The sequence below is a fragment of the Polychytrium aggregatum genome, assembly GCF_025602895.1.
Source record: "Polychytrium aggregatum strain JEL109 chromosome Unknown BJ171scaffold_20, whole genome shotgun sequence".
Taxonomy (NCBI): domain Eukaryota; kingdom Fungi; phylum Chytridiomycota; class Chytridiomycetes; order Polychytriales; genus Polychytrium; species Polychytrium aggregatum.
The window spans coordinates 552,210-573,442 of record NW_026516222.1 but is presented as its reverse complement, the minus strand read 5'-3'; the positions used below and the strand labels follow the sequence as shown (position 1 = coordinate 573,442).

Below are 21,233 nucleotides of genomic sequence, written 5' to 3'. Positions count from 1 at the left end.
GTCGCGGTTCGGCTCTGGGCGGCCGCCAGCTCGCCCCTCTATCGCTCCCTGCAGCTACGACGACCGATCCCAGGCGATCCGGCAGCATGACCTCGACGGCACCTATCCGCATCAACTACCAGGAGGAGCTGAGTAAGGACCCGTTCCTGCAGGCTGCAGACAGATCGCCGGAATCCAGGGCCTGGTCCGGACCGCTCTACGACCCCGGCGCACCTGGCCTGGCCTGCGGCCAAGATCGCGAGTCTGAGAACGCCTGGACGATGCCACCAGTCGTCCGTGAGATCTGGTCAAAGTCTGGGCGGATCTGTGTCGAGCGAGAGGCCACAGCGCCTCGTCATCGGTGCCTGAATGTGCGCTGGAATGTGGATCGGACTCTGTGCTGGAATGCGGATTGGACTGTGTGCTGGAATGTACCAACACCCTCCGTCCCTTCTGCTTTCTGGGCTTCCTACAGCCAAGATCACCAACTTTCTGCAAAAGTTCACGATCGAGGTCGACGACAATGTCCACGAGCGCCAGGCCACCCCGACGCTGCACTTCAAGTATCTGGAGGATATCGTAAGTCCGCGTGGCCCCCAGCCCGAGCTTGATCTTTGAGCAACACGGGGCAGAGTGGAGTGGAGTGCTGTTTGTTGGCACGACCGAGAACATCCATGCTGACTGTGTGTCTCCCCACCACCACCACCACCACCACCACCGGCGACGCCTGATGTTCATAGAAAGTGATCGCCCAGAAACGAGGAGGCGCCATCACCATCGATATGAATGACGTGGCCAGCGTAAGTCGCTCGTCAACCGACGCCCCGGATCCTCGTGTTCACCCTGGCGATATGATGCTGTCTTTGCCTTGCCTCTCGCCTTGCCTCTCGCCTTGCCTCTCGCCTTGTCTGATCGTTGTGGCCTCTGGTTGCTTTTGACATGTCCCAATCCCATCCGGCAGCACGATCCCACGGACCTCGAATTCATCGAGAACATCGAGTCCAACACTGCCCGCTACACCGATCTCTTCACGCGGGCGATCGAGAACATCATGCCGGAGAACAACGAGCCGGTAGGTGTCGTCTCTCTGCAGCCGATACTGTCTTTTGTCCAGCGAGCACCTGTATCCGGTGTGGCTGTGGGCAATGTGACTGGAAACCCGGTTCTGTTTGACTGGCAGAGCGACGATGCAGCATTGACATATATTGACGCATATGATCCTGCCCATGGCATCTGCAGCCGAGCATCGACTCCCACTCGGTCGATGTGCTGATCTACCAACGCAGACAGCACCTGGCCCAGCTCGGCAATCCAGTCGAGGGCAGTCTTCCGCCCATTCTGTCGCGGCGATTGTATGTTCTCCTTGAGCTTTTAGTCTCGCCTTGCCTAGCCCTCGACTGCTACTCGGAGCGGTGTCCTGGCGCTCACCAGCCGGTTGTTAAGATATTCACTCGCGGTTCTGTTCTTGTCTTGCTGGAATGTCCCGACGGCCTCCAGCGTCGTGTACATCAAGCCCCGAGACCAGACCAAGGCTATGGCTGTGCGTGAGATCAAGGGCAAGCACGTCGGCCATCTCGTCACAGTCCGGGGCATGGTCACCAGAGTCACCAACGTCAAGCCCCAAGCCCAGATTCTTTGCTATTCCTGCGATCGCTGTGGCGCCGAGAACTTCCAGCCGGTGAGCATCTGGGGACTCGCTTTCTTCCCTAACGAGCGCGGGTGATGGTGGTGTGTGCTGTTTATGCATTTGCGGGGTTGGGCTGCGCTCGGTGATCTCCTCCCGGCGTATTGGTCTCGCACGCCGATTAGACTCGGTCTTGGTGCGCTCTCGTGTTTTGTGTTCGTTGCCCCCCCCCTGGCTGGCATCACTAACCATCGGGCTTGGTCGTGTGGTGCATAGGTGACTTCGAGGACATTCAAGATGCTCTCCGAGTGCGGCTCGGAGGAGTGCAAGAAGAACGGATACAAGGGAAAGCTCTATCTGCAGGTCCGGGCCTCGCGCTTTCTCAAATTCCAGGAGGTCAAGATCCAAGAGATGGTAAGGTGCTGCTCGAGGCCGCTTAGCGTTCTGTGCCGTCTTCGCCTGGACGCTGTTTGATATGCGACTCTGGGGATGGGCTGATTCTCTAACACGACACCGTGGTCGTTTGTGCCGCCTCGCCCAGCCCGACCAAGTTCCTATGGGCCACATCCCTCGCTCCATGACCGTTCACGTCTACGAGGACCTGACTCGCGCTCTGAATCCCGGAGAGGCAGTCCTGATATCGGGCATCTTCCTGCCTATTCCGCACACCGGATTCAAGGCCCTGAAAGCGGGCCTCATCACCGAGACCTATCTGGAAGCCCAGCACATCGTCCAGCTTAAGAAACAGTACACGCACATGACTGCAACCGAGGCCATCGAGGAGCAGATCGAGGAGCTCAAGCAGTCGCCAAACCTGTACGAGCGTATGGCTAGCAGCATCGCTCCTGAGATCTATGGCGAAGAGAACGTCAAGAAGGCGCTTCTGCTGCTCCTCATCGGCGGCGCGCAAAAGGAGACGGGCGACGGCATGAAGATCCGCGGCGACATCAACGTTTGCATGATGGGTGACCCCGGTGTTGCCAAGTCGCAGCTGCTCAAGTACATCAGCAAGATCTCGCCCCGCGGCGTCTACACCACGGGCAGAGGCAGCTCCGGTGTTGGTCTGACCGCCAGTGTCATCCGCGACCCTGTTACAGACGAGATGATCCTCGAAGGCGGCGCCCTGGTCCTGGCCGACAACGGCATTGCCTGTATCGATGAGTTCGACAAGATGGATGAGAACGATCGCACGGCCATCCATGAAGTCATGGAACAGCAAACCATCAGCATCAGCAAGGCAAGTGTCCCACTTGACCTGGTCATTCGTTGCCGAGGACTGCAGCAGTACCAAGGCCGACAGTCAGGAAATCCACATACGGGACGCCGATTGCTCTTCTCCTGTCTCGTGGTGCCCATGGGGCTCACCAGATTGAAGCTTGGCTTGGCATTTGTCGCGGCCTGCATGTCTTTGTGCCGCTCCCACTTGTAATGCTCCGACATACGTTGACTGACCGGCCCCTCCCTTGACTCTCGCAGGCGGGCATCACAACCACTCTAAACGCCCGCACGTCGATCCTAGCTGCCGCCAACCCTCAGTTCGGGCGATACAACCCCTACAAGTCCGCCACCGAAAACATCAACTTGCCACCCGCTCTCCTCAGCAGATTTGACCTGCTGTTCTTGATGCTGGACAAGCCCGATCTGGATCGCGATTTGAGGTGCTGTCCATGACCAACTTTGTGGACTGGAATGCTGCTGTGCTGCATTTGGGCGCCAATGCCGTACACTCAGAGTCCTGTCGGCATCGCTCCGGGCTCGTCGACTCATCCGTCTTTCGCTCCAACCCGTTTGCATCGCAGACTCGCTCAGCACGTCGCCTATGTCCATATGCACAGCGTCCATCCGACGGGAGACCGACAGGTCGAGCTCCTGTCGATCGATATGATGAGGTGCGCTGGACGGAATCACCCTGCTCGCTTTGCCGTGTCGCTTTGCTCTTCGTGTCCATCGCGTTTCTCATAGCTTGCTCCCGGACCGCGCAGACACTACATTGCCAAAGCCAAGACCTTCTCGCCCAAGGTGCCTCGTAATGTCGGCGACTACATGGTCAATGCCTATGCTCATCTGCGCAGCAAGATGAGGGAGATGTCGGGTCTGCAGTATACCACCGCCAGAACGCTCCTGAGTGTGATTCGACTGTCCAGCGCCCTGGTAAGCTTAGACATGCCACGATTGCACTGCTATCTCGACCTCCCCAGCTTTCATTATCTCACGCCGCTGATACTTTCTCTGCATTTGGCGCTGTGTCCAGGCCCGTCTCCGCCAGTCGGACGAGATCGCCATCGACGATGTGGATGAAGCCCTCCGCTTGATTGATGTATCCAAAGCCTCGCTGACGGAGCAGCGTCACGGCGGTGGCCGCTCGATGGAGCCTACGGCCGCTATCTTCGGCTTGTTGAGAGAAATGTCCAAGAATGCCGATGGATCGATGAAGCGAAGCCTTCGGTTTACAGCCATCAAGGAACGCGCCATCGCCAAGGGATACAGCGAGGAACAAGTCTGGGAAACGCTACGGCTGCCGGCCTACGAGCACATGTTTGTCATGATCGACAACGACTCCACTCTGATGTGGGTCGGCATCGACGACGATGAAGAATTGTAGACCTGCTTGTGGCTATCGCACGTCTTTCGTCATCCGCGCGACGAGCTGGTCTTTGGCCGATCCTCGTCTGGTATTCTCAATACACCATCTCCTTACAAGCACAGACCGATCTCGCCATCACTTTCAGTGGTGTGTGTGTGTATTGGCTATGATGGCAATGGATTGAGCGGCGCTTCGCATCTACTGGCGGTTCAATGCACACTCGGCATAATCTCTTTGTTGGTGTGCACGATCAGCATACTTGCAATGCATTGGGCCGTCCGCCCCGCTCACGATTGCGCTACTAGCTACTTGGCCGCCGGAGCCACGCCCTCCAGCCCGAGCTCCATCTGAGAATCGCCTGACATGCGCTGCAGCGCCTTGAAATGGTGCGAGTTCTTGAACTCCGAGTACAGGGTAAATAGTACATGCAGGGACTCGATTGTCTGAGCGCCGGCGGACAGCATCGCGTGGCTCTGCGGCGGCGGCTGCGACGGTCTCTGCGGTCCAGGCTTGGAGGAGACTGTGCTGACAGGGATATCCAAGACTGTGTTGATGAGCTGCACATAGAGGGGGAGCGCCAGGTCGATGGCGGGGCTGGGCAAGACGATCTGCGGGAGAGAGTACCATCAGCGAGACGCAGTGCCCTGCCGGGGGCCGACCGAGGCATGACCGCAATGCGAGAGGATGCTGTGCCAGGATGAACGGTGCCGCCGAGAAGCCTACCTCGCTGACGGCTGCCTCGATCTCGGGAGGCCAAACTTGCATCAGGTCCTCAATGTCCGGCATCCGCTTCGAATACGCCACAGACAGAGGCGGCTTTGCGGCATGCAGCTCCTTGACGCTCTCGATCCAGGCGTCGATGCGCTTGGGCTTTGTGCGCAGCGTCTCTGCATCAATCGACCGGACGATCTGAGGGATGGGTGCGCTGGATTTGGTCACGGCCCTCAGAGTGAGGTCCAGCACTGTTCAGAAGGCAAGTGTCAGTGCGAGACGGTCATGGTCATGTCTCGCCTCGACCCCCAGCCCCCAATACTCCGTGACTGCTGTGTGCTCTGGCGGCAGGGCGGGCGGCACTCTCTTGACAATGAGGCTGCATGCTGGACTGCTCGGCTCGTCGGATATGCACGGACCTGTGGGATCGGATTGCCTCCCGTTGGGCTCATCCAGGAGCATCAACCCCAGCGCTTCGGGCTTGTGATCTGGCCGCGGGATCTGAATATCGTCATGCGTTACCAAACCGCGATTGCTGCCGATCCAGTCCAGTCCCCCCGGTGCAGCACTCGGTCTCCAGACACACCTTGATGAAGGCGTCAATGTCCCCGATCGACGGGATGTAGTCCGGGATGAATGGCTTGAGCAGTGTGTCAACGTCCATATCTTGCGGCTTGTACCGCGAGATGTACTGGAACAGCTCCTTGATGTCGTCTCCGACGGCCAGATCCTTGAATGCCGATGAGGCATACATCCCAGAGCTACTCCACGCCCAGTTCGAAGGGAATGCAGCAATTTCGGCATCGAGTAAGCCGTCAGGAAGGAGTTGTGAGGAAGGGGCTGTCAGTCGGTATATCTGCTCACTTCCCAGCACTCAACACTCAACACACAACATTCAACACTCAACACTCAACACTCAACACACAACACTCAACACTTAACACACAACACTCAACACAACGCTCAGCATCAAGAGGCAAGTACCAGCCTCGGCTTACTTCTTGTCTTTGTTCTGTGCGGAGCCTTCAACAAGATCGTCGTCGTCATCGTCGCGCTCATCATCGTGATCGTCGTTCTCGCTGTCGTCGTTATCTTCGTTGTCTTCCTCGTCGCCGTCTTCATCGTCATCGTCGTCTTCGTCCTCATCCTCGTCGTCGTCGTGCTCTTGCTTCCTCCCATGAGGGCCTTTGGGTTTTCCTTCCGGATCACCGTGCTCCTTTGGTTTGTGCCTCTTCTTGCCAGGATCACGACCCCCTCCAGCTTTGGGTTTGTTCTCTTTCGCGACAAGATCCTGAGGCTTTCCGTCGGCTCGGGAAGAGTACTTGCCCATTTCCATCCCATCTTTCCTCGACTTGGATGCCATTCCGGTGCTCTGGCGTGAATGAGCCTTTATGAGTACGGATGCGGTGCGCTGACTTGAGCAGCCCATCGAGACCCAGAGGCGACAACCCATTGGGCTGTCTGTCGCGATATCAAGCCGGTGCGATGCCGCGCTCGAGTCTCACCATGATGTTGTCGTCGCTGATGTAGAGCTCGTCGTCGTCGTCGTGGTCATATTCTTCTTCGGAATCCGACATGGTCGCAGACGGAGGACTGTCCCCTCTTGATTTCTCCTCTGATGCAAAAGTCGACCTGTCAGCGCGGCGATGGCGATGGCGATGGCGACGATGGCAGGTGTCGCGATAGGCCCTCCTTGAATGCAAAATGTTCATGAAGATTCGTGGATCTTGAACTCGACTTGCCCTGGAGCGGGCTTCGTGCAAGAACAGCAGCAAATACCTGACGGTGGCGATCCTCGGCTTCCACCTTCGTTTTCGCCATCGCTCAGCTCCAGCAACTCATCGAAGTAGGTATTGGACACTTTCACCGGCTCATTCTGGACGTGTCGGAGGCATCAGCGAATGCCCACGGATATTAGCGAACGTTAGCGAGCGTGTCGACTAGCTGCAGCACTTGAGATGACGACATCAAGCGCAACTGTCTGCTGCACGCGAGAACACATTGCACCCTGATGGCTCGCTGCAGCACAGCGACTATTCTGGTGCTCCTCGTTACCAAGCACCGAGCATCTGCAGTATCCGCGGGAGGGCAGGCACACGATCCATGGGATGGCCGGCTATTCGGCCGGTCGCAGACGTGGGCGACCAGGCGTCCTGCAAGCTACCATTTACCTTGCCCTTGCTTTTATTCTCCATTTTTGCCGAGCAGACTCCGGCAGATGGCGGCGCGGACCCAGGAGAGCAGGTAAAGAGAGGGAGAGAGAGCGGGCCCGTGCATCAGCGGGCTCGGCAGAGACAGCCTCCTTTCCCGGGTTGCCCCTCTGATCGGCCAGTCGCTCTCCTCGATACTCGGCCTGCGAATGGATGGCTCTGGAGAGCTTCTGGCGCCTCACCCCGCCAGCCCGGATCCTGCCTCCGAGCGGATCACTCCAGACCCACGAGCGGTGCGGGAACAGACGGGGTACTGCCTCGTTGCAATCGAATATGTAGCCTGTGGAGGCCTGCGTTCAATAGACCATTTGATCGTTGACCAAATCAATCTGGGCGATCCACTCTGGAGTTCATAGGCCGTAATATTGACGAGCTCATCCACGAGGGGCATCATGACCCGAACGATCAGCCACCTTCATGGCTATGGCTGCAGCCCGTAGCCACGACCAAACAGCGCCTGCAATCGTCCTCAGCGAAAGCCCTGCGTTTGTGCAGCAGGGAAACGCTGCGGCTCTGTGAACCCCCGCAGTGCTGTTTATTGATCAAGGCCTCTCGGCCAACAACTTGCCAAAGGCCCGGATATCATCTATGTCGCAGATGGATCTGGAGGGAGCATTGTGGATATGCCTGTGAGAAAACGACATGCAACTGGGCTGTAGTGGCCTGGGTGTGAGAACACCGCCGATGCCAGAAAGCCGCATCAGGCGGCCATCTCCTCCTGCCCCCTACCTCGACGTCAGCTCAGGGTGGTCCTTCTTGAGCAGATTCGAGAGAGCTTTGGAGGGCCCGATGCACACAAACTCGTGCACTTCGTCGTGGAAGGCATACTGGAGGGAGCGGTACCACTGCACGGTCTCGGCAATCTGGCGGTAGAGCAGGTATCCTATTTCGCCGGCATTATCAAACTGCCAATATCGGCGGACGTTAGCAGGGGGGAGTCGGTGATGCTCAGAGTCGAGGGTTACGTCCAACGATCAATCACCAAGAATTGCAATCTCGACCGCGAACTCAAGCTCGGCGGTGGCTTTCCCCGAGATACTCACAGGACGCGCTGTTACGTTGGAGATGACTTCGACTTGGGGGAGCTTGAAGTTGGTGGCCATCAGCGCGTTTTTCATCAACTCGGCCGCAGGAGCCATCAAGCGGCAGTGGAACGGAGCCGACACGGGCAACGTCACGGCGCGGCCAGAGTACCCCTTGCTCTGAATGAGAGAGGTTGCGTTTTCTATCCCATCAACAGTGCCGCTGAGCACGATCTGGGGATGCAAAGTGGACGCCACGAGTCAGTTCATGGCAGTGCATGTCCCTGTTGGTGCGTTTGAGGTCGTTAACAGAACGCAGCGAACCTGTTTGCGACTGAAGCGGTGGTGGGCAAGATGTTAGAATGTGCTCCGGTGCCCAGAGAACGAAGAGCTTCCTATTCCATGGGAACGTGGACGTTGACATGGACAAGTGGAAAACCCATGCATGTCTGTCGCTGCGAGCATGATGGTGGCGATCGAATCGAAAGCATCCTTTTCACACGCCAAGGCAGTTGCTGCGGCTCGAGACAGCAGAGGCTCTCAGCACAATACCTGTTGATATTGGCGATCTCGGCCACTTCCCCTGCAGGCAGATTGATTTGGATTTTCGCCATCAAGGCCTCGATCTCATGGAGGTGGTTGCCTTTGATGACCAGGGCTTGCATGATCGTCTTCACATCCTTCGTCGTTTGTTGCATGGTCTCTCCTCTCAGTTTCTGTCACAGCCACACAATGCCGCTCAGTCTGCCGCTCGATTACCAGCGAATCAATGACTTCATGCTCCTCTGCATCTGTCAGTATTGCCATGCGTACCACCAATCGAACGGCATCTTCGAGTCTAGAGCAGCATGAAAAAACAGTCGGACGTGAGTCTGTGATTGTACAGTCGCTGTCGGGATCACCGCCAGGGACCCAATATTCACACCAAGTATTTGCAGTCCTCTTACTTCAGAGACGACGTCGCGACCAGAGCCGTGCTGCAGGGGCAATCGGGGGGGTTTTAGCGGCTGAGTGCATGCGCCGAGATCCCTCCTCTCACTGCTTGTACGATGGCGACTATAAAACGCACTATTCTCCAAGACTGTGGCCCATGACATATTCGCAGTTCTTGAGCGGCGATCCGTATTCCTTCTACAGCAGACAGAACAGCATATGTCAGCATGTGTCCCTGTGCAGCGTTGAGACCGAGTCGAGGCTATGTGCGATACGGTGCTCTCGTATCTCTATCACTTGGCTCGGCTGTGGCGGACTGACGTGAGGATCGCTCACCTCCAAGACCCGGAAGAGGGCGATTGAGTGGGCAAGGATGGCTGGATTCAAAAATCGGACAGCGAGAGAGCGAAGCGTTGTGTTCCGCCGAGCGATGCAGCAGTCAGTCCGGACACTGCTATCGGTCACAGTGCCTCGGACACTTTGCTCCCTTCCGAACCGCCGACCCGAAAGTCGCAGCGATCTGTGGATTGATGGCGTCTTGCAAGCGACCCGAGGGATGTCGCCCCCAACAAGCCTTACCTGGCTGCGCGTTGCTCGTCAGAGTGAGCTGGGGCTGCAGACCAGACGAGAATTCGCATCAGATCTGGGCGGGGCATGAGCCCCTCATGCTCGAGGGAGCAGGCCAAGCCGTAGCGCCGGGTGTGTGGATGAAAGAGCAGCGACAGTATACCTGTGGTCCCTCGAACATCAGAGTCTTGAGGCCGCCTCCGACGACGCTATCGGCCTCGTCGATGACCTCCCTTGCGACGGCAAACTCGTCATAGATATCCTTGCCCATGCCTTGGAATCACCTCGGCGTCAGCTAGTTGTTGCGGGCGGTGCTTCAACGCGAGATACATTTGGGGGACAAGCACTGGCCCTCAAGGACAAGACCTACCGACAAACTGGCGGGTGTGGGTTGTCCAGGGTCAGTATGCTGGGCAGCATTGCCGGTCTCCACTGACGCCGAGCGCAGCAAGAGAGAGCATAGCGCACACATTCATGCCTGGATGCAAGGGCTGCAGAAGCCAGCGCCTCGCACCCTTGCGGGCTGTATGCCTCTCTCTTCACCCACCTGCGAGCCCTGTCCGGGAAAGAGGATGGCCTTCTTGGCAGCAACGATTTGCGGACCGAGGGTCTGCGATCAACGAGGGCGGGAGAGTGAGCAAGGGCAGGGCATATCCGGAGAGTCTATTCCGAGCCAGCTGGCTTGCTGTGAGGTCTGTCGATGGTGCCGGCCGTGCCGGAGGATGTGTGCATCGCGGGAATGGGATGGATGGCAGAGCCGAGCGGCTGTCGTCACGGCAATGGGATCGGCTGGGTGTGCTGGGTGCTTACGGCCAGACATCTCTGCTGGTGTCGCTGGGCCAGGCGAATCGCACCGGCACGCAGATGCGAGAGATGCAAAAGACGCATGGTGGACGACGGCGGACTCGATGGGAGAAGGGCACGATGAGGGGCGCAAGACGAAAGACCAGCAGACGGAGCGGGCCGGCGGTCGGAGCGTGTTCTTGCACATGGGCAGGGCGGGACCACGATGCTGGGCCCGCGGACATGTCCTGCAGTGCTCGGCGCTGCTCGGCGCTGCTCGGCGCTGCTCAGTGCTGGTCCTCAAGCCACTTCTCGTATGCCTCGATTCGCTGCTTCTCTTCCTCCTCACTCTCGCCCTTGGTTTTGGACTTTTCAAACTTTTCCTTGCCGTCAAAGTGGTAGGCTTCGATGCGGCGCCCGGCAAAGAACCGGCCATTCATACGCTGTCGGGGGCGAAGCTGCTGTTAGCCGTGCACAGAATGTGCTTGCTGCGAGGGCATCGGTCTGATCCATCGAGGCACTTCACCGCAGGGCGCCGTAGCCCCAGCCCGATGGCCATGATTCTGCATGCGGCACGATCATACAGGCAGGCTTGTCCGATACTTACTGCAACGCACAGCTCGGCGCTTTCTGCATCCTTGAAACGGACGCTCATGGCGCCATCCTCGCTTTTCTGTCCGGGAGGAGGCGAGCAACACGAAGTAGATCAGCATACAGGCAGTGCCAGTCGATTGCCCTTGCTCTTACATGGGGAGCAAGCGCCTGTCGGGTGGTCTCGACAGCCTCGTCAAAGCACAAGCCAGGCCGGGCTGTCTCTTGCAGAATGGCCACTCACATCGTAGAGGACCACATTGGTAACTTCGCCCAGCAGCGTGCACTCGTCGCGGACATCGTCCTTCAGATCAAGCAGGAGGGTCGGGTCGTCCTGGAAATGGGTGAAGTTTTGGCGTGAGTGGCTCCACCGAGAATCCCACCCAGAACAGCGATTTACACAGCGAGTCGCTCGTTCCGGCACTTCTGCGAGCTGCCTGGCCCGGCGTGGCGGCTGTGCGGCGCTGGAGTCTGCAATGAAAATACCTCAATCTCCTTCGGGGTAAACATGTGCTTCAGAATGATGGTCTTGGCAAGCTTTTCTGTTTTCTTGCCGACCTCGTCGTCGAACCAATCCAGGCGCCTGTGCACACAATCAGCCATGTTAGCGTGGGGTATGGAAGTCGTCGTGGCACCCATGGGCACTCTGGCAGGGTCCTCATGAGTGAATGCATCGAGGGTGTACTTTTCGAGCTTTTGCATTTGCTTCTTGGCCCGCTGCTTATCAAGTCGTTTCTTCTCGGCTGCAGCCTTCTGCTCCTCTGTCAGCGGCTGCTTTTCTTTCGCCTCAAACACAGCCTGGATCATGCGAGGTCGGAAGCATCACATGTCAGCAGCAACGAATGCAGTGTAGGCACTCGCTTGACGAGAATGCAGCCCTTATTCCCGGTGAGTAAGGACCAGGCGATCTGAATTTGAGCAGCAAGGTGCCCGCCTAGCTGCTCCGTGAGAACTCACCGGCTGGACCCGAATCTTGGACGCCTCCCCAAACCGAAACTCGGCCTCATCCATCAGATTGCAGGCCAGGGCGACACTCTCCTCCTTGAAATATGTGACCAAGGCGTCGCCCTTGAGGTTGCCGTTTTGGTCCTTGTAGAGCTTGATCCGCGGCTGGCCCGTGAGCAGATCTTCCATGATGATGCCGTATTTGCCAAACGAGTCCTTCATTTCGTCGACGGTGGTGTCGGGAGGCAGCCCGGTGACGTAGATGGATGTGTTTGGTGGCTTCTTTGCCTCTGGCTTTGGCTTTTTCTGGTGTTGGCTGTCGTCCTGTTGGGGGGATCAGAGTGGGTTATCGACGGCTCGGTCGGCCGGGCCAGTGCGCCCGAGTCACAAGGCGAAAATCATGACGATCACACATCACCATCCGACGATGACCGTTGGGCATCTGCAGAATGGATCCGCAGAGAGGACTGCGGGCATGGATCCTCGAGCAAGCGGACCGCCTGTGTGCACATGCTGCACTCGCGGCTGCGGCAACATACGCCTTGGTCGAGTCCGGTATACACCACTTTGCGCTTGTCGCGGGGCCGGGCGGCAGGTTCCTGCAAGATCGCAGCATGGAATGTCAGCCGAGTCGATCGTCCACCTCGATTGCTCACGGTTGGCTCTGGACCCGGACATGGCGTACCTCTTCCTCGACGCCATCGATCTTGTATGCCGACTGCTGTGACTGGATCAGAGTTTCGTCCCACTGGATGCAAATGAGAGGGTTAAGCATGCAGGCCGGCGAACAAGATCGGGCCCACCATGCTCCAGAGACATTGAGGCACCAGAGCAGGCCATCATTCGTCCCGATTGCCGTGCGAGATCGCTGTGGATTTGTGGCTGACCACTGACCATTGGGAACCAGGCCTGCTTGTCGTCGTCCCATTCGTAGCGGACGCCATCGTCATCTGCGCGAAAAACCAGCGGTTCAGTGAAGCCATATGCCCAAGAATCATTCGCTCGCCGGAATCGGCCCGAGGTTTCGTTGCTTGGGCCATCGCTTACTGAGCTTGGACCATGTGCCTGTCTCGACGTTGAAGCTGGCGGTCGGGAGATGCGACCAGTCTTTCTTGGGTGCAGGCTGCGGCGGCTCTTCCATCTGGGCGGTCGGCTTTCGGCGAGATGTCTTATCGCCGGGGTGTTTCGGTGCGTGGTCAAGCAGTGCGTCGCGCACAGCAGAATGAATGCGGTTTTGGTGTGGCAGGCAAGCCGTCCCGGCAAATGCGCCTCGGCACACTCGATCCGGCTGCAGCCGAGACACGCCGGATCGAGCCGCGCGCTGGATCGATCGCCCGCACGTGATACTTTTTTTTCGCGACCGCCCAAAACCGCACGGCGACAGCGACAGCGAGAACAGCGACAGCGATCCAGCCCGGCCGCACTCGACCACACTCGACCACACTCGACCGCATCCCGCAGACGCCCGCCTGAACCGAGACCAGCAGCCATGGCCGAGCCCTACGACGACGTACGTTGCCCCCTGCGGCTGCCCGACGCAGTGTGTGTGCGGGGCAGGCGCACGATCTTCGTGGATGCCGATCCGGACGACGCACCGACTCACTTCCGTCCCCTCATCTGCAGGACGAAGTTCATGACGAGGTGGAGCTCCCCACCGTCTACAATGACGACTTTGTGCCTCTTGTCGAGAACGGTATGCCGAATGCCGCGGATGAACGCACTGTCTATGGAGCAGCATGTCAGACGGCCATGTAGATCGTGGTCCTGCGATGGGATCTCTCGCCCCTTGGATCTGGTCGAATTGGCGCATGCATCATCTCGATCACCCTCGGGCTTTGATCTGGCGGATGCCCCCCCCCCGGCTGATTCTGATGATAATTCTGTCTCTGATCGCGGTCTTCACTTGGGCTCTGGTTCAAAGCCGAGGTCGCCCCTGTTGCCGATATCCCCGACACCATCCGCAACTTCATTCTCTACTTTCACCGAAACTTGAACGAGCGCTCCGTCTACGACCTGCATTCGATCTACGAGAACTCGTTCAACAAGCTCACCGAGAAGTTCTACAGCAAGGCGTCGTGGCCCGATGCGTCTTCGATCGCCCCGATCGTCAACGATGGTGCGCCGTCCTCGCATGACTGTTTGGTTCAGCAACTTGGCGTAGAGGGATGTGTTCTTCCCTGTCCGGTCGGCCACAGCACTAAGGCCTCGCCGCGTTTGCTCTCGCAGATCCCGTCTTCCTGATCCTGTACAAGGAGCTGTACTATCGCCACATCTATGCCAAGCTCCAGCCCAGCATCGATGACCGCTTCGAGTCGTACACCAACTACTGCGATCTGTTCAACTACATCCTCAGTACGCCGTCTTGCTGTCGTCTATGGCTGCTGTCCGAATGGCTCTGGGGGCTTATCCAAGACCAAGCTGTTTTGCGCGTCGCCGGCATCTCTCATCTCGCTCATCTCGCTCATCTCTCTGACTCCTGCTGCTCTGTTGCGATGTGATGCGGATCCTCTCACAGACCAATCGACCGAGCCCATCGATCTGGAGCTGCCCAACCAGTGGCTCTGGGACATCATCGACGAGTTTATCTATCAGTTCCAGTCCTTTGCCCAGTACCGCAGCAAAGTCAAGAGCAAGAACGACCATGAGCTGCTTCTGCTGAAAGAGCGCCCTGATGTACGATATCTGCAGCCTGTCGTTCGTTGTTTGGATCGTCGCCGCCTGCCGCTGGCGGTTTAGGCAGACACAACCCTGTCGTGGGCGCAACAATATGCCTTGGGATGCATCGGGATGTGTCGGGCCTCTGCTCAATGCCCTGCAATTTGCTGATTGCCCACTGTGACTCTATCCCACCACGGCGACCATTGTTGCTGCCGGTTTTGAACGCGCGCTGATATACGGGAAACAGGTCTGGAATGTCCACAACGTCCTCAACGTGCTGTACTCGCTTGTCCAAAAGTCCCGCATCAACGAGCAGCTCTGGGTCAGCAAGCACGGTGGCGACATGCTGTGAGTAGCGTCAACGATGCAAACTGGGCCGGCACTTGCCACGGCTAGCCAGGCACTGTCTGTGGGCCAGAGGTGGCTCGGCCAGAGGCACAAGTGTAGATTTGTCGCCATGTCGATCGGTGGTTGCGCTCGTGAGGATGTGCTTTCGGGTGCTGCGAGGCTAAATTGCTCTGTGTTGATAGCGAGGCCGCTGGCGAGTTCGGCTCCCGTCCCCTCTACCGCACCCTTGGATACTTTTCGATCGTTGGTCTGGTTCGCGTCCACTGCCTCCTTGGTGACTACACCCTTGCCCTGAAGACCATGGAAAACGTCGAGCCCAACAAGAAGGTGCGTTTAGGGGGGTGTTTCTTTCGATGTGGATTGTCGGCCGATCATCCATGCGGAATCATCTGCACCAAGACTGCAGAGTCCGACTCCCTCGACGGGTGGCAGCGCTGTCGCTGACGAATGTTCCGATTGCTGCTTCGTTTCAACAGGGTCTGTTCGCTCGCGTTACCGCCTGCCACGTCACCACCTACTACTATGTTGGCTTTGCGTACATGATGATGAAGCGATACGCCGATGCCATCAAGTCGTTCTCGCACATCCTGCTCTTTGTTTCGCGGACGAAGCACTACCACACCCGCTCATACCAGTACGAAGTGGTCAGTACAACCGTCCCTTGATGTACCGCATGTTCTAGCGCCGCATATGTACTAGCGCCGCATATGTACTTGCACTGCATATGTACTAGCGTTGCGGGTATACTGGCGCAGCAGTTGTACTGGCCCTCTACCGAACGCCGTTGCTTGTTGGGATCTCGAATGCCATTGTGTGGCGCATGTCGAGATCTGAGAACGTCTTCTGATTATGATCATCTGCGTCGGTTTTCTTCAGATCGCCAAGAAGAGTGAGCAGATGTACGCGCTGCTGGCCATGTGCCTCGCCCTGTGCCCCCAGAAAGTGGATGAAAACGTGAGTCGCTGACTGCCTTTGGGTGCCGGATGAGTGCATGTCACAGACCAACTGCATCAGCAAACAACAACCAACAGCCAGCAAACAACAACCAGCAACCACAACTAACTCCGACTTCCCTTTGGCTCGTGGTTGCAGGTCCAGAGCACCCTGAGGGAGAAGTACGGCGAGCACATGCTCAAGATGCAACGAGGGTACGCGCCTCCAGCCTTCGCTCGCAATTCTGCGGGCATTATAGTCCTGTTTAGGGTGTTCACTGGACGACGCCTTCTCGTGGCTCGGGGTGGTCAGTACTAACCATCTGCTCCCCCTCGTGACACTACTTTCATAGCGATGACGCTCTGTCCGTCTTTGATGAGCTCTTCAACTTTGCCTGCCCCAAGTTCATCTCGCCCGTGGCTCCCAACTACGATGTTGCCGTCAACATCTCGAACGTAAGGATTGCTGCTGCTGATTATATGACCGATGTGTGCGGGATGTGTGCGTGTGGTTGGATGCACCTCGCGCCTGTCCTCAATCCAACTCGCTCATAGTGACGCCCATCGTTTGTTTGTCTGTCTTTCCAGGAGCCTACTCGCCACCAGCTCAAGATTTTCCTGGCCCAGGTCAACCAGCAGCTCTTGGCCCCCACCATCCGCTCGTACCTGAAGCTCTACACCACCATTGACGCCGAGAAGCTGGCAACCTTCCTGGAGGACGTCACTGCTGAGCAAGTTGGGTAAGCTTCAGCCCATTTTTCCTTGTGTCCTTTGGCAAGATGAGGTGTTCCCATTGGCAGTCGCTCGACGGCGACGGCACCGGGTCTAGTTCATTTACACAGGCACCATCGCTCACGTTGTAACCGCCGCGCTCCTTCCCACAGCACCCATCTGATGGTCTACAAGCACCAGACCCGCCAGCGTCGATGGGAAAGCGGTAGTCTCGCCGAGGGCCAGTTCGTGACCACCTCCGACCTGGACTTTTACGTCAACCAGGATATGGTCCATATTGCTGACACCAAGGTCGGCCGACGTGTTGCCGAGTGGTTTGTTCGCCACATCAACAAGTTTGAGGGTGAGTCCGACGCCATCGCTGTTCTTGGATTCAGTTGCAGACACTGCAAGTGTCTCGTGATGCCTTCGATGGTAGACAAGTCATGCATTTCTTGATCGATGCGATAGCCCTGCTCCCCCCCCCCTTGGTAGCTTTTATCGGGCGGCTGACCGACTGACCTTGTTGCATCCATCACCCATCACCCATCACCCATCACCCATCACCCATCACCCATCACCCATCACCCATCACCCACCATCCATGATTCAGACATTGTCGGCAACATGGAAAAGAGAAAGTAAATCTCGCTTCCCCACCGACCCTCCCTGGGGACACACATGCGCGATGACTCAGAAGCTGCTTCCGGACGGGCGTGGCGATTGCTGGACGTTCCAGGACCGAGGCGGCAACCCTGCTGCATTGTCAATGGACGGGCTGTTTGTGCTCCCCCTCCCCGCGCACTGCATGAGGGAGGGACTGAGCGTCTCCGTGGCCGAGCGCGCTGCCGATCAAGTTGCACGAGGCAATAAAGTCTGTGTACAAAGCTCAACTTACCCATGACCATCGGGCCATCAGTGTCCGTCTCGCATTCAAGCACACGGAAATCACTCAGATTGTATTTATACAAGGAATAGCGATAGAGAAAAGACAGGAGGAGGGAGGGAAGAGCGAGGTCGCAAAGTGTCGTTGAGGAGAGGGTGGGTCGAAGCAGATTCATCAGCCAGGCCGCATGTGAACGGCAGACGTTTCGGTCGCAGCTACTTGGGATCCTTATCGCTGGGCACCAGATAGTCTTCTATTTTGATGACATAGCTCCTGAACTGCGGTGCAATCGACGGCGGCAGGCTCGCATCCACAAACCACTCGGGCTCTAGATGGATGCCCTCTGCCCGGCGCGCCTCGATGAACTCCTCGCATGGGATGAACCCGACCTTGAGCAGCGCATTGAGCCAGGGCCCGTAGTAGGTGGCGCTGCTGCGAGTCGGCAGCCACACATATTTGATGGGCGGTAGGTTGCGGCTGGCAAGATCCCTGAGCGCATATTGCAGTAGCTGGTACATGGTCACTCGATGGAAGTTGGAATAGGTGGGGTCGCTCCGGAGATCTTCGCCGAGCGAGACCTCGGCGCATTGGTTCTTGAGACAAACCGTCAGGATCTGGAAACAGAGGATACGTCGCTCTGTCACAGCACCAACAGCCACAGAGGCCGCTGTTTGCGGCGAGCCCGAGGAACGCCCACCGTCCCCGCCGCTACCGGCGTCGGCACTGTTCAAGAGGGCTGAGCTGGAGCCTCGCTTGAGCTTGCGGGCCTTGTTCATATGGCCAGTCCAGGTGATGAGATAGCGGATCTTATCGTGCGAGACTGGGTCATCGAGCTGCTGCCTGATCTCGGAGATGAGCTCCTTGATGCGGTTTTGGATCGAGGCGTACGTCGGAAAGTGCACGCAGTTCTCCAGGATCGCAGGAGTGCCGAGGGTGTTGAGGATGGTGTTTTCGTACATTTCGATAATGTCCCGGGTGACAAAAGGCGAGTCGGGCGAGCTCTGCGCCGGCAGGATGCACAGGTTGCTGTCGGCCGGGATGTTGCCGACACGCCCGTGCTGCAGGCTGCAGGTCTTGCGGCCCTTCATGAACATCTCGACCGGCCGCCACTTGCCCGTGCGCCACTTGCCGCCTCCGCCGCAGTCGGTGCAGAGCCGGTACTTTTTGTTGCATGAGATGCATATGATCTCGGTCTTGCTGAGAACGTCGGTGATGAAGGCGCCGACGGGCGGAACCACGGTCTTTGTCGGCTGCTCGAAGATTGCGCCGTCGGGGTCGTCCGAGCTCGCGCTTGGATCGCTGTTGATGTTGCCGAGCTTGGCAAACTTTTTGGTCGACGGAGTGTCGAGGCTGATGGCATGGATGGTACCGTAGGCAATATGCCGCTTGCACACATAGCAGTCGAGGACAGAGCTGTCGGTAGAGCCGCGGCGCTTGGGCCGCTTCTTGAGGCGCTTCGAGTCCTGCGAGGCATTTGACAAATCTGGGGCGTCGGGGCCGTCGGGGCCCGCAGAGGCAGCATCGCAGGTGGGGCAGACAATTTCGATGCTGCACAGATTGTTGGGGTCATTGTATCCATGCAGATGCAGGTGGGCAAGCGGGCGGTCGCATTTCTTGCACCTGCCAACAATCTCCACGCCGTTCTTGCGCTTCCGGGACTCGAGCACGTCGGACGACTCGATCAGAGCGGGCTCGGGTTCGGTTTGCTGGGGTGATTCCGAGTGGCTGGAGGAGCCCTGGCTCGTCGGCTGCTGGGCTGAGAGCACCGAAGCCGCTACCCAAACAGCGGCATCTGGCTTACGCGGAGAAGGAACATACCCATCGTAGCCGGGTCCTGGGGGATGGGGAGAGCTTGGATCTGATGGCGACGGCAGGGACGACCCAAAGTGGCCGACGCGAGAAAGGTCCAAGTACGAATGGTCGTCTGCCGATATCGGCAACTGTGTCGGAATCAGGTTTGAAACCGAAAAGATGGACAGCGGACCCGAGCGCAGCGTCTCGTCGAGACTCTGGTACAGCATCTCTGGGGCATCCAGTTCGATGTGCGACCCAAGGGGCGGATTCGCTTGACCCGATGGCTGGAATTGGTGGAAAATCAGGGGCTTGATCTGGTGCTGCTGGGAGAGCAACGAAGATGGAGTGCGTGCCAGCGAACTCGATCCGTGCTGGCTGTGCGGGTGGTGGTTGTGCGTGTGCGAGTGTTGCGTATGGGTGTGCTGCATCGACGCCAGCGGACCGTCGCTGCTGTATCCTGCGGTCCTGCCAAGATCCTGTGTCGGCGGCGGCTTCGGCACCGATACAGCATCTACGAACGGTGAGCCGAGATGAGAGCCCGGGATCATGGGGTTATGGAAGGTGCGCTGGGTTGGGTCGATCAGGTTGGAAGGGGGAGGGCCAGTGGCCGAGCTGCCCCAGGGGTGAATCTTGGAGCCGAGTATGGAGACGCCATTGTCGATGTGGAGCTTGCGCTGCTGGGTCAGATCCTCCTTTTGGATGTAGAAATCGAGAAGAATCTCCTTCTTTTTGATTTCCTCGAGAAGCACATCACTGGCCTGCCGCAGACTCGTGATATCCCGAGTGAGCTCGGCGATGACGCTGGCATAGCCTTCATCGGGTATAAGATTGGGGTGGGGAGTTACTTGCAGCGAGCTCGAGGACGGCGGGGTGATCGAGGATGCAGATGGACCCGAGGAAGGGAACATGGTGTTCTAGAGCTCCAGTCGAAGCAAACGGGCGTACAGAGGGCAGGAGTGGGCAGGAATGGGCCGCCGGTGCAGCGGAAGGAGGCAAAGTTTGCACAAGGGTCAGGACGGAGGGAGGGCGAGGTCGATGAGAATACCGATAATGCAAGGGGGGGGGCTGGGGATGTGCAAACAGGTGGTCAGGGCGTCTGGAAAGTGTAGAACTGGTCGAGTCGGAGAGGAGGCCAGAGGAGGAAAAGCTGAGGTGGGGGATGGCGTCAGGAGCGATAGAGACGGAGATCCGAGTGGGCGACAAGAGAAGCGAAGTGGGCGAAAGGAAGGTAAGGATGTTCGCAGCCGTATGAACACCGCTGTTGTTGTTGTTATCGTTCTTGTCGATGCAGAAGGACAGACTTGAGCGTCAGCGACTGCAGCTGTCAGGGGAGATCGCAGTTAAAGAGGCAGCCGAGAGAGTGCCGTGGAGTATTTGGGAGCAGATGGAGCGAAGTGCATAGAAACGACAGAGTCGGGAGGCCGTCCGAAGTTAGCGACTGCGAGGTGAGCAGCGTCGCTGAGCAAAGGAACGGAGGCGGGTGGGTTTTGACAACGGCCGATACGCCGGATGAGTGCAGAGGAGGGACGGCGGCCAGAGCAAGATCCGGCGATTGGAGTTGGATCAGAAGCACGTCCCGGAACTGAACGGAGACGGGGCTGTGATGGAGACGAAGATGTCGGGGGTGCCGAAAAACGCAAACGCAGTGCCATTTCAAAGCCGACGAAACGCAAGTGCCCCCCCTCCTGCATTTGCCGCTTTGTTTCTGGACGGCAAGACACACATCATGTCATCCACAGCGACTATCCACACCGCGGAGGTGGGGCAAGGGATACACATCCAGCCACCACCCGGGGACCCAGCACTTTGAGTAGTTCGGCCAGTGGGAACCAAGGATGTTCCAGTCAAGACGAAGTTTGACAATGACGACTGGAGGCAGCTGCGACGGCGTCACGGCCCAACGGCACCGCATCCGAACAACACCGATGGACGAACGCCGCTCTCTTGGCACAGCT

The 21,233-nt window shown here is 58.0% G+C and overlaps 6 protein-coding genes across 6 annotated transcripts; 2 read left to right on the top strand and 4 right to left on the bottom strand.

The window, feature by feature from the left end:
* The first annotated feature begins 11 nt into the window (after positions 1–11).
* BJ171DRAFT_506821 (DNA replication licensing factor MCM7) lies at positions 12–4,308 on the top strand. Its single transcript, XM_053111157.1, has 12 exons — positions 12–132; positions 455–558; positions 720–779; positions 941–1,051; positions 1,219–1,331; positions 1,477–1,657; positions 1,880–2,017; positions 2,145–2,840; positions 3,080–3,261; positions 3,403–3,492; positions 3,586–3,754; positions 3,855–4,308. Exons 1-12 carry the CDS (start codon positions 87–89, stop codon positions 4,203–4,205), a joined length of 2,241 nt encoding a protein of 746 aa, XP_052966351.1. The 5' UTR covers positions 12–86; the 3' UTR covers positions 4,206–4,308.
* Positions 4,309–4,492: 184 nt separating this feature from the next.
* Positions 4,493–6,475, bottom strand: BJ171DRAFT_475241 (intraflagellar transport complex B protein 46 C terminal-domain-containing protein; the record flags this gene model as incomplete). Its single annotated transcript, XM_053108774.1, has 6 exons — positions 4,493–4,795; positions 4,911–5,149; positions 5,318–5,399; positions 5,485–5,659; positions 5,897–6,270; positions 6,404–6,475. The coding sequence occupies 6 exons, from the start codon at positions 6,473–6,475 to the stop codon at positions 4,493–4,495; spliced, it is 1,245 nt and encodes a 414-aa protein (XP_052966350.1).
* Positions 6,476–7,402: 927 nt separating this feature from the next.
* BJ171DRAFT_122129 (acyl transferase/acyl hydrolase/lysophospholipase) lies at positions 7,403–10,071 on the bottom strand. The gene is made up of 12 exons (XM_053105571.1): positions 10,001–10,071; positions 9,794–9,903; positions 9,643–9,676; positions 9,400–9,440; positions 9,200–9,261; positions 9,078–9,107; positions 8,944–8,968; positions 8,683–8,846; positions 8,455–8,464; positions 8,152–8,364; positions 7,838–8,013; positions 7,403–7,711 (listed from the first exon to the last, which is right to left on the bottom strand). Exons 2-12 carry the CDS (start codon positions 9,899–9,901, stop codon positions 7,651–7,653), a joined length of 924 nt encoding a protein of 307 aa, XP_052966349.1. The 5' UTR covers positions 9,902–9,903; positions 10,001–10,071; the 3' UTR covers positions 7,403–7,650.
* A 538-nt stretch (positions 10,072–10,609) lies between these two features.
* Positions 10,610–13,132, bottom strand: BJ171DRAFT_122085 (uncharacterized protein). Its single transcript, XM_053105570.1, has 10 exons — positions 12,997–13,132; positions 12,844–12,899; positions 12,635–12,697; positions 12,489–12,548; positions 11,962–12,273; positions 11,690–11,802; positions 11,491–11,587; positions 11,249–11,338; positions 11,021–11,086; positions 10,610–10,856 (listed from the first exon to the last, which is right to left on the bottom strand). Exons 1-10 carry the CDS (start codon positions 13,088–13,090, stop codon positions 10,701–10,703), a joined length of 1,107 nt encoding a protein of 368 aa, XP_052966348.1. The 5' UTR covers positions 13,091–13,132; the 3' UTR covers positions 10,610–10,700.
* A 223-nt stretch (positions 13,133–13,355) lies between these two features.
* BJ171DRAFT_506814 (RNA polymerase I-associated factor PAF67-domain-containing protein) lies at positions 13,356–17,491 on the top strand. The gene is made up of 14 exons (XM_053111156.1): positions 13,356–13,459; positions 13,573–13,642; positions 13,871–14,065; positions 14,176–14,301; positions 14,465–14,622; positions 14,855–14,955; positions 15,138–15,282; positions 15,432–15,599; positions 15,832–15,909; positions 16,048–16,103; positions 16,241–16,343; positions 16,476–16,627; positions 16,772–16,962; positions 17,212–17,491. Exons 1-14 carry the CDS (start codon positions 13,439–13,441, stop codon positions 17,241–17,243), a joined length of 1,596 nt encoding a protein of 531 aa, XP_052966347.1. The 5' UTR covers positions 13,356–13,438; the 3' UTR covers positions 17,244–17,491.
* A 17-nt stretch (positions 17,492–17,508) lies between these two features.
* BJ171DRAFT_122060 (uncharacterized protein) lies at positions 17,509–20,394 on the bottom strand. The gene has a single exon (XM_053105569.1). The coding sequence runs from the start codon at positions 20,184–20,186 to the stop codon at positions 17,700–17,702; it is 2,487 nt and encodes an 828-aa protein (XP_052966346.1). The 5' UTR covers positions 20,187–20,394; the 3' UTR covers positions 17,509–17,699.
* Between the last annotated feature and the right edge of the window lie 839 nt (positions 20,395–21,233).

Coding starts and splice junctions, on each gene's coding strand:
- BJ171DRAFT_506821 (XM_053111157.1), top strand. CDS start 87: ATGACCTCGACGGCACCTATCCGCATCAACTACCAGGAGGAGCTGA. Junction 780..940: donor ATATGAATGACGTGGCCAGC/GTAAGTCGCTCG, acceptor CCCATCCGGCAG/CACGATCCCACGGACCTCGA. Junction 3,262..3,402: donor GATCTGGATCGCGATTTGAG/GTGCTGTCCATG, acceptor TTTGCATCGCAG/ACTCGCTCAGCACGTCGCCT.
- BJ171DRAFT_122129 (XM_053105571.1), bottom strand. CDS start 9,901: ATGGGCAAGGATATCTATGACGAGTTTGCCGTCGCAAGGGAGGTCATC. Junction 9,262..9,399: donor CCCTCTTCCGGGTCTTGGAG/GTGAGCGATCCT, acceptor TGTCTGCTGTAG/AAGGAATACGGATCGCCGCT. Junction 9,108..9,199: donor GGCCACAGTCTTGGAGAATA/GTGCGTTTTATA, acceptor TTGCCCCTGCAG/CACGGCTCTGGTCGCGACGT.
- BJ171DRAFT_122085 (XM_053105570.1), bottom strand. CDS start 13,090: ATGGAAGAGCCGCCGCAGCCTGCACCCAAGAAAGACTGGTCGCATCTC. Junction 12,549..12,634: donor TCGATGGCGTCGAGGAAGAG/GTACGCCATGTC, acceptor GCGATCTTGCAG/GAACCTGCCGCCCGGCCCCG. Junction 12,274..12,488: donor ATACCGGACTCGACCAAGGC/GTATGTTGCCGC, acceptor TCCCCCCAACAG/GACGACAGCCAACACCAGAA.
- BJ171DRAFT_506814 (XM_053111156.1), top strand. CDS start 13,439: ATGGCCGAGCCCTACGACGAC. Junction 15,910..16,047: donor CCCAGAAAGTGGATGAAAAC/GTGAGTCGCTGA, acceptor TCGTGGTTGCAG/GTCCAGAGCACCCTGAGGGA. Junction 16,344..16,475: donor TTGCCGTCAACATCTCGAAC/GTAAGGATTGCT, acceptor CTGTCTTTCCAG/GAGCCTACTCGCCACCAGCT.
- BJ171DRAFT_122060 (XM_053105569.1), bottom strand. CDS start 20,186: ATGTTCCCTTCCTCGGGTCCATCTGCATCCTCGATCACCCCGCCGTCC.